Raw genomic sequence first — 16,883 nt, 5'->3', positions numbered from 1 at the left:
TGCGACAATATTGCAGATATTCTAATATCAAAAATGTAATATCTATATTTGATCATATTTGATCATATCTGAAATGTGTTATGTACATTTCTTAGATAATCACGGGAAGATCCAAAGAGAAAAAAAATACAAAGAAGAAAAACAGAAAACGTACATCTTTTATCACTTGTTTTCGAGATGCAACCACCTTACATTTCTCCCCTTGAAGTACAATGATTATTTCCATGGATGATGTCCTTCGTATATATATATGTCATCTACCAAACCGACCCGGCTCAAACACGTCTCACCGGGAGACCTGAGCATATAAGCACATTCCAGTATTGAAACTTTGGAATTATGCATCCTTTTGAAGACGGATGACAGACGAATGACCGGAAAATTGCCACCTACAGTTTCCGCAATAGCAACCTCGGCTGGATTAATGAGTCTGCTTGGGCTTCCTCAGGAGTAGGGGAACAGATTTCTTTTTCACTCCTTGTTATTGTTCAATCTTTTGTGTTCTTTGTCGCAAAGGCCCCAAATTTGATGTCTGTCAGTTATTTTCAGCTCTATTTGACCAAACCATCTCCCATGGTCCGCTTCTGGTGCCCAGTCTGAGAGAGAAAATAAAAATTCCAACAAGAGAGAGATGGGCTTTGCATCACTAAATTCTATGAAACTTTTCTTTTTCAGTGATCGGTATTAGCTCCAATATCAGAAGCAGACAAACACAAGAATGCTTATTGATCTGATCAACATATTGCTAGATATTGGCCTATGGTCCATCCAGAGGCAGGCAAAAATGCAATGTGAGCAGAGATTTATGTGTGCGCATGCAATCAGCTTAGCAACCAAGTAGTAAAGATATAACAGTCTTTCACGACGGATAAAAAAAAGCTGACGAACTCAATCAGATAACAAAATTTGGATTACCTCCAAAGTCCAGCAACTACTCGCAAACTCATAAAAAGAAACAACCCCATCCAGACTCCAGCAAGACCATATACAGGAGCCGCAAAATATAAGAACATCGACGTGATCAGTCCAACCAACACCTAAGGAGTAAGGATGATCCATTATCTGACATTAAACCTTTTATTCCTAAATAACAGTAGTTAGAAAAGGACACAGTTAAGAGAGTGCCACATGTAGAGATACCATTGAGTATGCAGCATATGGAAAATCAGAAACGCCATAGTAGAGTCCATCAAGAACAAAAGCAAGGGCGTTCACTGGTTGAGAGCCAGCAACAAACTGCTCATAAATATGTGTCGGTGTTAGTATTTTCTTCATTTGATTTAATTATTCTCAAAAATATATAAGTTTATGCAGTCTCACAGTAAAATACTGCATTTTCAGGGGGAGGAGGGGCACCTAGATGTGGTCAAATCAATCTGTCATATTGACTACAACCATCTGTTCCATCAAAAGATTTCCAATTTTCATTAAAGTCGAATGGTTCGTTGCTATGATATAAACAGCATTGCTACAAGTCTACCACCAAGTAGCAACGCTGCGTTGCTATGATATAAATAGCAGAATGCATTTGCAACTTCTCGTAGCTCTTCCACTCCAGTACATTGTAAGCATATTATAGATCCAGTGGGAATCACAGAGTGGTTGAAACGCCTTGCATAATTGTCATGCAAAATGCCATTTTTAGGCTATCTCAAAGCTACCATGCCTTGCATGTACCCTCGGACTTCTCACATAGTAAAGACAATAAATAATCACTGGTCCTTACCAGAACCCCTGATCTTGTGATCTCCAAGACAGCAGAGTCAGAGGTAAAAAGGCGAGAAAAGGTCTCAAACCCGAAGAACAGCATAACAGCTAAAGCTACTCCGGTCAACAAACCAATCTGAATCATATTTAAACAGTAACCAACTACTTAATCACTTGAAAGATAATGAAGAAAAGGCCAGCCAATATTAAGGGAAACAATGTTTGATAGAAGAAATGTTTTTAACCTGTAAAACCTTGTAGATCACATCCTGTGCTCGTATATAGTCTCTTTGTGAGTAACCACTGGCAAGAAGAGCCTAGGAAGAAAGATTAACATAGGTGGGTGAGGACAAAGGTCCATATAAGCAATAAAAATCAAAATATTTTCAAGGGTTAGTTAGGGATACCCCCTCATTATTAGTTGCAATTAGGTATACCCCACCCATTTTCAAGATCCAATGGTAATGCTTCTTCATGTGAAAAAACAACTTCATCTCGTAGCCGTTGGATCTTGCAACTGGGGATGTTATCTCTAACTAACCCTATTTTCAATTACTACACTCCACTAAAAAAAAAAAACTGAAGTTCAAGCAGATTTCAGACATCATACCATCCATCTTGGAATATGTCCACATATGTTTGCTATATATATAGATTGTAAAGTGATCCATGACTATAATATCAGCATCAAATTTAAGTACCAAAATAGTAACAGAAAAAGAAAATAAAATATACTCAACCGTTGAGACCAATAATATCCACATATGTTTGCTTCATAGATTGCAAAAAAAACTGGGGTCGGATACACAGATAAGTATCCATACTGGAGAAGACACGTTGACACATTGAAGATTATATACCTCAATTTTTGGTAATTGACCGTGTTTGGATACTGATTTACCCATGCCAATGTCATTTAGGTCGGAACCTGGTTTTGTTGTTTTTTTGTTTATGTAGAATTACCAAATGCATGCATGATTAGTAGTAGGAACAAAAGCAAATCTGAGCTAGAATCATAAACAAGGGAACTGAAGATCAGGGTATGGGCAACAAAAGGAATCAAAAGTAGGGAAATGTTCAATAGTATGAACTGGAGATTCAAAAATCAGAATGAGTTAGATTTGAGCCACGAAGGCTCCACAATGGGGTTCCCTAATGGTAACTAATCCCCTGTTGTGGAATTGAGTTTCAGTTAATCTATGCCACTTTGGTTTCACATAATCTTTTTATCCTAGAAGTTTGGGCTTCCCTTACTTTTTTAAAACTCATGCAGTAGACATCAACAAGAGCCAGAGTACAGTACTAGATAGACCTATAAAGAATGGTCACTTCATTTGTGTAAATGGATGAACATTACTAAAATATAATGACTCATTCCATCTTATATGGGCAAGAATAGGATAACTGGTACCTGACCAGCAAGCGCTAAAGCATCAGTAAGTAGAGATACAGCCAACCAAACTTGCAGGCAAATTTGGTGACCTGCCATAGGAATAGGACCCTGCCGTGCAGCCATGGATGTTGCCAAGGTCATTGTAAAAAGCACCGCTATTGTTCTGCCTACTAGAAGACCACCTGCAAACAGGATTGTTTGGAAACTCTTACTTTAGGAGAAAACTAAAGCACCATAGTAAGTAATCTACAAGACTACAAATTACATGAAAATTCATGATGGCAATGATCAACTTCAGGGCTGATCCCATCAAAGTAATGAGAACATAATCACTGCGTTACACAGCATCTGTATGTCTGGGGTCACATTTTTACTGTTTCGCATAGAAGTTGGTTAAACTTCATATAATCTAGAGCTTATCGAAATTGAGGTCAGTTAAATTGTAACCTTTACCTTTAAACATTAATTAAGACTTCTACGACTGAATTTCGCTTTCCCTATGCTCCTCCAGACCAAATTTGTTTTACCATCCTTATACCCATATATCTATACCATCCTTATACCCATATATCCAGGACATAAACGTGTACTTCCTACTGGACTTCTTGATGACTTAGAGATACTTCAAACAATATATGTTAAGTTGAGGCTAAAATTACTTCTTTTCATGTAACCCTGATTTGAGAAACAAGCTTTTTCTCCTACCTCAAGACATTGGTTGGCAGAAGGCTTACCAGATGTCAAATATCGGCCAATTCTCCTCCCACTTATACTTGGAGAGACAAGTAGTACTTTTGAACTCAACTGCCGAAGGAGGATCACGGCAATCAAATACCTGAATATAAAATGAACAACTAAGCAAATATCACAAAAGTTGTCCACGAGGAAAAACATTCATGTGAACTCAACATCATTTAGTAATTACTTTTACCACATTCTTGACATACTCAGATATCACAGTAGAGATGGCAGCACCACCAATGCCCAGACCAAAGGCGAATATCAGAACCGGGTCCAGTATCGCATTGAGTAAGTTGCCAGTAACTGATAAACCAAAACAGCAATATATTAGACAACTTGCAGAAGTGTACATTCAAGACAATTGTCACAAAGCTCATAACTGGCACAAGCTCTGACAAACAAAAAGGTCAAGAATTACAGGGGAATGCTTGACTTATAAAAGATCTACCCCCTCAGGTAACCAGCTTATGATGAGCACATCTGGTCAGACTAGTAAAGAGAAGGTTTTCTAACACAATTTCCATAGCATCAGAAGCATTGCATCCTATAAAGACCAACTTGGTTCAATTTTCTCGAAAGACCATGTTTGTGTATGAACTACATAAGTTACTAAGAATAACAAATTATCTTATTCATCAAGGTTTTACTTCACTCCAGTAATTAAACTTACATATGAGGGAGAGAGAGACCGAAAGGAATTACTTGATATATCGACTAAGAAAAGGATAAGCCATATTGATTGATAACTCCAAAAAAGGGGGGGAAAGGAGAATAGTAGTCAATATTTTAATGGTTTTTCAGTTGCAAATTGCATAGTATAAGTTCATGTAATAATTTTATCACTTAATATTACTTCTATTTGCTACTTAGATTTAACAGGTAGAAGAATTCTGAATCGAGTCATTTGAGGCTTCTTTCAAGTCAGCTAGTTAAATCAATTAGCACATCTTTAGTAAAGATAAACCATGAGAGTGCAACAATTAAGAATTAGCTACTTACCTGTGGCATATAGAGGTGTCTTCGTATCCATAAATCCACGGAAAGTTCCTTGTGCAGCAAGTGCAATTACTATGGCTGGAGCACCAAAGGCCCTCAGAGCAAGAAACTGCTCAGCAGGTAAGCGCATAGGTGAATCCTGTACAAAACAGTAGGTGAAATTTTACATTTGACTTCTTAACCCACATTTAGAAATTTTAGCCAGTAGAACTTTTGAGATTATGAGCATACATATAAGCTAAAAATGTATGCTCATTAGAGATTTAATATGGTTGAGGACTCGAGGGTATCTGAGGAAGAACACTGGAAATGGTAAGCAACAGAAATATAAATTAAAGTTATGGTCTCACAATTTGAACACTCAACCGTTTGAGTACATGTTACAAGGTGAAGTTAGGCCAAAAAAAAAAAAAAAAAAAAAGGTATTACGACGTACAACAGATATACACAGGATATTCATTAAAAAGCCAGATCCAAAAGACAGCGCGATGGCTTCTGCTATGCCAATGCCAGCAGCTAGTGCCAAAGAAGTTGACACTGCAGGAAAGAGCTTCTTGCTATTCATGGGCTTAGCAGATGCATAATCACATCCTTCCTCACCTACAACAATAAACAAAATTATGATGGGATCATATATTTTATATACTGTTAGAAAAATGATTTGCTCAAATCCATTTAAATATGAATGAGTAGTTTGTCTCCCAAGTTACCCCATTTAAGATGAAATGGGTTTTTTCTTGAAACAGTACGTAATGTGAGAAAAACATTTTCAAAATGATGCATTTGTTTGAAACGATCATTATGCCTAAAAGGTCACCTTTCGAAATGTGCACCGGGTTTGAAACTTGAAAAAAATCATGCCGAAAAGTACAACCTTTTCAAATAGACACCGGTTCAAACAAAGTTATATGCCGAAATGGTGTGTCCTTTCAAACATGTGACTTTTCAAAGAGTTGCTTACTTTTTCCCAAGAGTCACCGTGTTGTTTCGAAAAGGCACCACTCACCTATAAATAGTGGATGAATTTGGAGAGAAAAATACACCGGATCATTACTATGTTGTGGTTCGGCCGAGTCTATGAATTGAAGTCTAGCTTTCTATAGAAGAAAATCCGTTCTATCTTGGGAGATAGTTTCCCATCAACCTTCAAGCACCGTGGAGGGGAAAAATCTGTCTTAAGGGACATAGTGTATCTACACTAGGCTCCGGATTTAATTAAGAAGGCACTTACAAGACAAAAGGTTTGTATAGTTTGGTAATTGGTAAAGAGTAAGTACAATTAAGTTGGATATTCCTAACAACTTAAGACAGATTTTTCCAAGTCATTCTTGGAATGGACTTCTTGAAAGCAAACAAGGTGGTGGTAATGCCACACTTGGAGGGAATTATGATCCAAGATTCCGAGAATCCTTGCTTCATTCCAGATGTTAGGAATAGAGGGTGCTAAAAAGGTTCTAAAAATATTGTATTATTTGTAAGATATATGTGTTTTACTATTGCGCCAAAGAGTGTCAATAAAGAAGATTGCTTAAGATATTGTTTTATAAGCATACTTGTAAGCAAAATTGAGGTCTTAGAAGTGTTTTTTACACTATATGAATGATATGTGACATTCTTTTAAGAAGAAGCCTCACTTGAAAAACATATATCTAAATGGTTTTCCAATTTATTGACTTTGTCATGAGAAATTGGAAAAATGTGGGGATTATATATCTTCTTGAATTACTCAATTCAAAATTGAAATTTGTTGAAGCATTACTCAAAAGACATCAAATGTGGTGTTTTGCTCTAGGAGAGATGCATAAATTTCAAAGAAATCCTTATAGCAAACGTATAGTAAGGTCCACTATATATGGAATCGAAATTCATAAGCGTTGGATCAGGGTAGGTATGAAGCTAAGTGACTCATTTCTTAGAGGATATTCCAAACTGGTTGAGGACTATACATCGAGGGTATCTGAGTAGCATGTATAACCGAAGTCTCGAAGACATAATACCGCTAGACAATTGCTCTCAAATGGAGTTATCTCAATCGACTATGTAAGGTCAAAAGATAACATTCATGGATCCGCTTTAAAAGATTTAACTAGAGAGCAAGAAAAAGATTATCAAGGGGAATGGGCTTAAAGCTTTTGAGATAATCAACCAAGAGTCATCATAATGGAAAAACCAACCTAGTTATTTGGAGATCCCAAGATCTAGGTTCATGGTTTGTGACTCGATTAGCTTAGCACCGGAGTAATATTATACTCTAACCCATTCCTATATAAGGCAGTGCATATCCGGCCATGCCAAGCTTTTAATGATTTACTCATATTCTTTGAAATCACTCAACCGTTTGAACCGTGGATAAGTCAAGCTTTTAATGACATGTTACAAGGTGAAGTTAAAGGCAAAAAAAAATTGTCTAAATACAAAAAATTTAATTGAAGTCCATCGATCGTCCAATTAAATCCGATCAAACAGATATTTGTAAAAGAACAGGATATTCATTAAAAAAATGATTTGCCAGATCCAAAATATGAATGAGTAGTTTGTCTCCCAAATTACCCCATTTAAGATGAAATGGGTTTTTTTCTGCTAATGTGAGAAAAACCTTTTCAAAATGATGCATTTGTTTGAAACAATGCCAGCAGCTAAATGTGCCAAAGAAGTTGACAACTGCAGGAAAAATAGTGTTCTTGTGACTTTTCAAAGAGTTGCTATTCATCACATAGAGGGCTTATGTTGTGTTCACGAGTCTAGATGCATAATCCGTTCTATCTTGGGAGATAGTTTCATCCCTTCCTCTTACCTACAGGCTTCATTTAATTAAAAAACAAGACAAAAAGGTTTGTATAGTTTGGTAATTGGTAAAAAATAAGTACAATTAAGTTGGATATTCCTAACATATACTTCTAGGTTCAAGAGTTCAATAAAGCCTCTTACAGAGCATTTTGACATGATCATTAATTTACTTGTTGGTTTCCACTCCCTCAGTTTATTTTTCCATATGCCTCTAGCCTCTAGGACTAAAAGACTACTAGTAAACCTACAGATATTCATATATAGGCAACAGTTCACCTCACAAGATGCCCTTATTCAATAACCACAACAATTTTTTCTATCACTTAAATCTATCACATATAAATAAAATTACGAGTTCATATCAAGAGGTTTAATTTGTAATACATACTTGTATTGATGCCAATAGTACTATTAATTTCAGCATAAGCCAATGCCTGCTCTTCAGCAACGAAAGACGTAGTAATGTTAAGCAAAGGAACATTAAACAAGTTAGAAACCAAATTAAACACCGACATCGACACACCAACTGCTGCCAATTCAACTGACCCTGCATAAAAAAATGAAGTGCATTTCAGCTCAAATTTATAACACAACAAAGTTGGCTTGCAGTAAAAAAAAATTACATACCCAAATGACCAACAAATGCGGAGTCAACAAGAGACGCGATAGGATCAGCAGCAAGAGCCAATGCAGCAGGGAATGCAATAGACAATATTTCAATTCCAAGCTCATCAAACTTAAACACATTCCTAACCAACAAACCAACTTCAAAAACAACCCAACTTATCAAAACAGAACACAAGCTAAGAAACTTGACTTACCTTACATGGGGAAGGAAACGAAAAAATGAGTTCTTATTTGGTTTTGGCCCTGGTTTTTTTAAATTATTAGGATTGTTCTGAAGAGATGATTTGGGTATTGTTCTTCGAAGACGAGTTAAAGAAGTGTTTAGTTTTACTGGTGGAATATTAGTAGTTTGCTTTCTGGAGTATGTGAAGATAACAGGGTGAAAGAAAGAAGTAGCCATTTTTGAAAGCTTCTTTTTTCTTTCACAAGTTTCCCGGGAACCACACAAAATAACGGATATAATTGAAATATATAACGGGCTTTATTTGGGCCTTGGGATATTTTAAATTGGCCCATGGAAACAATTCTACATAATCTTATTTGAGATGACCACTTACTTATTCATACATTTGCTTTTAGAGACGAAAATATACGAAAGACAAATAATTCATAAATTAAAAATTGATCCGATGGTTAATAATTCATAAATAATTAATAATTGCCGATGGTTAAGATTCTTTTGACAAATAGCAACTTCTCTACACTGAAATCGTTCCAAAGGATAATATTGTCGTTCTATTAAAAAACTGCAATATTTTCTGTGGGTAAGTCAACGAAACACGGGTGACGGTAATGTAGTGAATACAATTTGTCCAACAAATACGTCATCGGTTCACTCTACAGCCTATTGTCGTAATCATGTAAAACTCTAAGTTCTAATTTCTCAGTAGTATTGTTCTCCTCACCCCAGAACCTGAACATAATAGCAATAGTACCATTAAACTGAAATAGTATGTACGACTTTGGTGGGGATTTAGTATGCGGTAGCCCAATCCTCGTCCAAGATTCGAGGGCAATGTTAAATACCAATATGCCTACATCATAAAGAGCCCAGTGAAGAGATCCTTTTGCAGCCACTACAGGCTGCTTCTTGATGTGTTCATCATGAAATGCCAACTCCAAGTCATTCAACCTTCTCCATTTCAAACTTCAGGAATTAAACAATTCAACATACTTGATGCGAGATTGCTTCATTTTATTTGCTCGGATAGGCCTTATAGAGTTGAATTTGGGATCTGACAGTCGAACTATAGTGAAACATAATGGTTCCATTGAATTCACCAATATTCCAAGGGTTTCTGTAAAGAATATAACCCTAGGAGTATTGAGTTGATAGACCTCTCCTGTCGTTGGTTTGCAAACGTAATATTTTTGGTTTTTCTCGTAAGGTGTGGTCAAGAGAACAATACCTTGCATTGAAGATGCAATGATTGCAGTACCGTACGGTTTGTACTTCAGTGTTGGGGTTGGAATTGGTGGGTTGTTGTCAATGTTGGATGCGAAAGATACTGTGGATTCCCATCTTTTGTCAATATTTATAAGGTAACCAAGAAATGATCCTGTGAGTAACGCGTTATCCATTACAAAGGAATTTGGACTTGTAAAGCTTTCCCATTCTCAGGACATAAATTTTGACTTATGGACAAATCGGAGTGGAGCACGTTTAAGAACCTCTGCCCACATATCTGTATGCAACTCCTTTCCGTTGTTGTTGTTGTTGTGTGCAGTAGATGAAGAGGCTGCCATTGTATGTTTGATCTGTTGTCTGTTTCTACTTTGTATGGCATAAACTGTTTCCACGACTCTGTTTAAGGATTTTATACTGAATTGGATGGCGGTTACTGTAACCTTTTCTCAAGTCTCAGTTCCCTTTTTGCAAACCATTTTTGCAAAGTATTACACCCTAGTAAGAGGTTTAAGAATAGAATAACTATTTATTAGTTCCCTTATTAACTGGAGTAAGAAGGGGACGCATGGTTAATTGGGAACATGCCATAAGTTTGCATGTAGCGTATGTTTGCAAACCTTAAAAAAGTAGATTTAGTATGGCAAAAGTAGAAGGGAGAAAAAGAAAGGAAAGGTCTAGTAGTGAATAATATCTCTCAAAGCTTTGGGTGGTGGGTTTATTGGAAGAAATTAAAGGTGTGAATTGGGGTCTGTGTTTTGTTATGGGGACCTGCGTTTCCCACTTCCCAAAAAGACAGAGAATAAATATGAGTAATGCTACGGGAACAACCTGGCTTCCATCTAAATGACAAACCAAACAAAATACGCTACGTTGCTTCTGTGAAATTGGGAACCTTTAACTCCGGTTTAAAATATAAATTTAAAAGAAAAAATGGTGGTTGAGTTCCTTGATTAACTTTTTTTTTGCCCATTTTCTCTATTTTCTAATCAACCGGTATCCAGTTTCGTAGTTGCCACGTGGCATATTGTGTTTGGTCTGTCACGTAGATAGAGGCCAGTAGCTGTCTCTTTAGCATTTTTGAATAAATATGGGAGAATAAACCAACCCAATAAGTGTAAGGTATAGATCTTCCCATAGATATTTATTGACCCTAAATTGATTGGGTCAAGAACCCTAAAGGACTGTTATCTCGATTCATTCATGCATACATTGATTAGGTTATTTCATTAAGGACTGTTATTTGATTAGGACTGCTAAAAACTAAGAAAATTATATTTATATGTTTATTCATTACAGGGATTTGGCACTCATATCTTGATTCATTCATGCATACATTACTTAAGACTCATTTTTGTAAAGTTGTCTGATAGTGCCATCTTTATGGTAACCGTTGGGTCAAATTTTTCAGTCTTTTGTCTTGCCTCCCTCATTGCATTAGACAACCACTCAAAACTTAAACATAGTGAGCATTTCAAGTACTTCCTCCTAGTGTTCAACCCATTTTGAGTAGTCTTGAGTGACCTCTCTCCACCACACATCTTGTTATTGCAGACACAATTGTTCCATGGGCATTGTATCTTCCAGTGGCTTGTATCTCCGCACTTGTGATATCCATTTGTTGAATCATTTTTAACATCTAAAATAGCCTCATCAAGCCATTTTAATCCACTTTGACAGTTCCCATATTGGCACTTTAGATACTTTCTATCGGGATTTCTTGATATTTGAGAGAGCTGCAACATAAGAAACCCATCACATTTAGGATCTTCACGGGGTTTACACCCAAGGACATCTATAAGCTGGATGTCCTACTTCATCACAAATTTGGCACTGAATCTGGAAAAATATATAATTTCAAGAGAATTTTAGATACCCCCTTAAATCACCGAAATCATTTGAAAAATCCTCCTGTTGCAGAAAAACGAAAAAGATGACAATATTGAAAATGATGAACTTACCAACATTAGTTGAAGAAGAAGACATCAGTTTCTGATTTTTTTTTTTAGTTTTCACCACTTTTAAAGGTTAAATTTGAAACAATTGCTGACAAAGATGACTGTAACGACTCTCCAACGGTTACTCAATGACAACCGTTAGATTAATCTCATAGTGATAAAGGTGAGTTAGTTGCACGTGGACTAGTGGATCCATGTTGGAAGATGCAAAACTAGGTTAAAGGGAAACAACATCTAACACTAACACTCAAACAAAAAAGTACTACAAAACAAAGTGTTTCATTTACTGCAACAACATCTAGCAAAGTACTTAATCAGACAAGTACTTCAACAACATCTAACACTCAAACAAAAAAGGGAAACAAAAATTACAACAGTATATAAGAATAAAAATGATTCGCCAATTTTCACAATCCAGGGTCTGAAGGAGCATGCAAATAAGAATTGATGAGTTGCAGATAATGTAGCCAAGATGGATCGCTCTTCGTAAGAGCTTGCTGGCCAAAAGGATGTTGCTCGATGTACTTTTGGACATTTTTACTTGTCGCTAATCCTTCAAAATACATCCTAATATCACCCCTGTGTCCTAAGGAATTATCGTTTTTATTCTGAAAATCGTTATGAAGTCGGGAATATGGCGTTGTCTCATGAATTAAACAATGCTTTATCACGACGGAGAATCATCCAACATCACTGTGTTTGATTCATTATACTCTCTCCTCTCCCAAGGAAGATTTGGGTCGTCCTTATCCCAATGCTTGACCCGTTTTTTTTAACATGACAGGCTTGTTAATGTTGTCAACAGTGTGCAACTTAGTGGTAGTGCAATGGGATTGGTCCCAACAAAATGCCAACTGGTACCTTCTTTTTAAGCTCATAATGAAATCGAAAGCGACGGGACCAGATTAAGTTTTTTCCTTGATGACCATACACCCACATAGAACCTTTCAAAACAAAACTTCAGAAAATCATCACAGAGTGGCCTCCTTATAATTGCCTTTCTTGAAATGAATGTGTCGGCTTTGAATCCGAGTGGCAGGTCGAGCTTGTAAGCTATGTGGACAAGCACACCATTAAGATCAAGAATGAGAAGTATTCGGTTTGGTTTACTCATTGGTGGTCTATGAATGACCATGCCTTCTTTACACAAAATGATTGGGCGTCTTCCTTTTTCTTTGGCGTCTCTCTGTAATTCCACAATCTAGAAGGTCCTTCGCTATTGTCATCCTAATATGGGCAACGCCCCTTCCAAATTGGACATGTGCACCCAGTAGCAACTGATCTGCATAACTAGTACGAAAACACCGCAATTCCATGAATCGCGTTGTTTAACGCAGTCAATTAGAATAATTTCCCACTGTCTCTGCAACTGTGACCGATGTATGCACTGAGGATCATGTACTAACAACCCATAAGGTAGCACTGCACCTATCATTTTCAAAGTTGGTAGAGTGTCGAACATTACTGATTCTAAGGAATCATACAGAAGACACTTCCAAGTAGAAAAGTCAAAAACAACAAGAACCCAGTGTTTGTTCATTCCCACACTCAAAGCCATCATTACTCCTTTAGATTTTGTTGTGTGGGGTACATCAATTTTTTCTAAAACCATATCTCTAAAGAGCATGGTCAGGCTCCATGGCATTAGGGACGTAGTTTCTAAAATCTTTTGCTCTGTAGTCAGACTTCCATAATTTAACTTGCTCTCTAGGGTTCCACATAAGGTAAGTAGGGAAACCTGTATAACTCGAAAATTCCAATTGTTAAGTAATACAGTTGCTAAAAATATGAGAATGAGGTGGAGAGTGACATAACTAACCGGAATGAGCGTGTCCGTAATAATAGTGTACTTTCCTGAATCCCGAGTTTTATACCGAGATTGCCCCTCCTTCAGCTGCCACTTCTAAGTAATTCCATGCAGATGGAGACAACCTTAAAGGGAAATTAAAAAAAAAAAAAAGTGGTAAAATAGAGGAAGAGGGTGACTAACTGGTAAGAATCAACAACATATATATATATATATATATATATATATATATATATATATATATATATATATATATATTTTTTTTTGCAAAGCGAAGATAAACCTCATTGTTCAGCCATCCTTGGTGCTTGAGAAAGGAGAAGCTTATCAGATTTAGTTCTAAACCATGTCCATAGTGCCTGACTATGACAGTGGATGCAACAGCCCTAACCCTTTCGTTTTCCTCATACTGGCTCCAGTAATGTGCAGTCAGTTCTCTAAACGTTGTGCATTTATTGCGGTCACAAGGCAATTCATTCACTGTGGGTATTGAGTAGTTCATCCCTACCAATGGAATTTCATCAAATTTTGCATGAATTTTGTCTTCGCAAATGGTATATATTGCTTCTTCAAGGTGAGAAAATTTGTTCCACTGCCTACTCTTCGAAGTATACCATTGCTTCCCCTGCAGAAATCAGTTGTCAGAAACATCACATATTATGTGCGAACTATTACACTGCCATATATCTACACTACATTGTCGCAGTGGATGGAAAAATAACTCTTGCAGGCAAATTTTATACCGAGATTAACAATTGTAGATTACAATGTTTAATAGACGCACCCTGCAATGTTAACTCTTGCAAAAATACTTGTAACTTAAGATAAAGGTGTTCAGAACAATGAACAAACCACTTTTCCATTAGTTGTGTTAACGTCCAAATCTTCTCCAATGGTTGTATCCTTAATTTCAAAATTTGTTGCATCTTCGGGTGGGTGTACAATATCGTCCGGATTCTGTAATAGCATATTCACGCCATCTGCCAATGTCATGAAGTCAAGCTCCGCTGTATTGTAGACCACATCTAGAAGTTCCCCATGGTACTCAGCAAGTGCGGGAATGTTGGTTGCCCCATCATTTGCAAACACACGCTGATCACTTAACTCTTTCTCAAAATTTTCATTCCTCAAAGAGTCCAGTATTTCAGGGTCAAAACTTACTGCATCTTCGGGTGGGTGTATAATATCGGTCGGATCCTGTAATAACATATTCACACCATCTGCCAAAGTCATGAAGTCATGTTTCACTGTATTGTCGACCACATCTTGAAGTTCCCCATGGTACTCAGCAAGTGCGGGAGTGTTGGCCGCCCCATCATTTGCAAATAGCAGAGGATCGGATGTATTATTAATTTCATTCACTGTTTGCATAACCGTGAACTATGCCTTTGCCACTATCGCGTCAGATTTTTCAGGAGTCTTTTCCGAAAAATAATAAAGCCCTAGCGGTTCATGACTGTTCCCCCCAATCCTCTCACTACAATATTGGTTCTCCCGCTGCTTGCTTGTTGGAATAGACTTTTCTTTGGGACTATTCTTAGTTGAAGGTTTGTTGTGGTTTTTGGTTGGTGGTCTGGTTTGTTTTCCTTTCTTAGTTGATTTATTCTCACATGGTGCTATTGCCCTCCTCTTTGGAGGCTAAACAAAATCATTATCACTACTATTCTCATTATCACCCTTTCTTTTAGCACAAGGCCCGTTTCCTTTAATTAACTACAAATATGAAAGTACATATAAATTTACCAAGACACTATATCAGCTTCCAAAAAAATATTTAAGGGATGGGCTGGAGTACAAGAGTACTTAATTAATTACCAATGGTTGTCAATTTACTACAGAACATTTTCTTCTTTTCGCACGACGTTCCAGTAATACCTGCAAGGGCTGAATTCAAGGGAAAATTTTATTCATCTTGCATTTTTGTAGTGAAAATAATAACATATATTCAATAACACATAAAATCACCACATTTTCTTCATCATTCAGAACCAAATTTATTCTTGTTTTAGTAGGCACCTTCCTCACTTCGTTAGCAGGCACCCGATTTAAATTCTACTAGTACAGGAGCACAAAACATTAGGTTTACTCATAACTACATTGTGGCAATATGAAGATACATCGCAGTACACATTACCACAGTTCGTTGCTCCACATGATCACTTCCAGTATTATGAGATTGCTCTAAGAACAACTTTACAACCTGGGTTACGACCTACAATTACGAGATCACATATGACAAACTTTGTCAGTATTGAAATTCTCAATATCAATAAAAAGTGCAACACACAAAAAATAATTAACCTCATTCTGCTTCTTCTGTTCACAGAAAATGTCCAAAGAAATAAGCTTCTTATCATCAGGTTCTTGCTGTAACAAACCATGAAATTCAGCACCAATACAACAATAATAATAACATAAAAACCATCCATCAAATCCAAAGTAGCAAGACTTATAAACCTTTAGCACCTTTCTGTAGACTCCCTCTACTTGCACCTTCAGATGAATATGTAACTTACCCAGCACAGTCAGTTTCTTGGGGTTGTTTAATTTGGTCTCCCAAGTTCTCCCACAGGTGGTTTTTCCAGGGAAACCCACCCAATTTCGAAACCAGGGGAATATCTCCCCATCCACCCGGTGGACATTCAAAGCGGGCACATGAAGGAAAACCCAACACTCGAATGCTAGTGCACACCCATATAGGGTGTGTAAACAGCTTTTTCTGTTGAACCTGAAAGTGCTTCTCCATATCTGTATGTAGAATCTCAACACCATCACGAATGCCTTCAAACGTAAGATACTCTCAAGAGAATTTGTCAAACTTTGTCAAATCAGGCGCAATCATAGCTAGTAAATTTGTGGACGGCAAAAGTTCGATACGTTAATTATTCGCCTAAGATTTGAAATTTTCAACAATAATACTTTTAAATATTCGGTCCAATAAAACGCTAACGGTAAAAATACGATATACGTGTTTTAAACGGGTATAATACGAATGTATTTCTTTAAAATTCGGCTATATATTTTACATTTAAAATTTTGATATATAAGTATATAACGTTTTTATTTTTATTTTTACAATTTTATTCATGAAAAAATAATACAAATGTCAAATTTTTTGTTCTACTTACTATTACTAATACATTTATTTTTGGTTCCAACTAAGGCCCGGCCCAACCAATTCGCGAATTAAACCGTATCATTCAAAAATTTGCCGAATTATTCATTTTATTCGCCAAATCTTATAATTCGCGAATAATTCGGCAATTATAAGCCCGACCCAACTAATTTGCGAATTAAACCGTATCATTCAAAAATTTACCGAATTATTCGTTTTATTCGCCAAACCTTATAATTCGCGAATAATTCGTGAATAATTTGGCGAATTACTAACTATGGGTGCAATATAAATATGTTTGACATGAAGGCAATTTCTGCTCTACACATTTCCTGTTGATTCTCAAA

The 16,883-nt window shown here is 36.6% G+C and overlaps 1 protein-coding gene across 2 annotated transcripts; it reads right to left on the bottom strand.

Moving 5' to 3' along the window:
* LOC147490003 (MATE efflux family protein) lies at positions 1-8,693 on the bottom strand. Of its 2 annotated transcripts, XR_015201276.1 has the most exons (14): positions 8,446-8,693; positions 8,252-8,373; positions 8,013-8,171; positions 5,274-5,437; positions 4,841-4,976; positions 4,048-4,144; positions 3,835-3,935; positions 3,119-3,282; positions 1,953-2,024; positions 1,727-1,843; positions 1,357-1,398; positions 1,141-1,236; positions 916-1,037; positions 1-596 (listed from the first exon to the last, which is right to left on the bottom strand). XR_015201276.1 is itself a non-coding variant. In XM_086571230.1 (13 exons), the coding sequence occupies exons 1-13, from the start codon at positions 8,649-8,651 to the stop codon at positions 536-538; spliced, it is 1,617 nt and encodes a 538-aa protein (XP_086427356.1). In that variant the 5' UTR covers positions 8,652-8,693; the 3' UTR covers positions 1-535. The 2 variants fall into 2 exon arrangements, 1 of the variants encoding a protein (XP_086427356.1); XM_086571230.1 differs by lacking the exon at positions 1,357-1,398.
* Between the last annotated feature and the right edge of the window lie 8,190 nt (positions 8,694-16,883).

The sequence above is a fragment of the Coptis chinensis genome, chromosome 7 (assembly GCF_015680905.1).
Source record: "Coptis chinensis isolate HL-2020 chromosome 7, ASM1568090v1, whole genome shotgun sequence".
NCBI classification, from domain to species: Eukaryota; Viridiplantae; Streptophyta; class Magnoliopsida; order Ranunculales; family Ranunculaceae; genus Coptis; species Coptis chinensis.
Note: the sequence above shows the minus strand (reverse complement) of the source record. Positions and strands in the feature narration are given on the sequence as shown.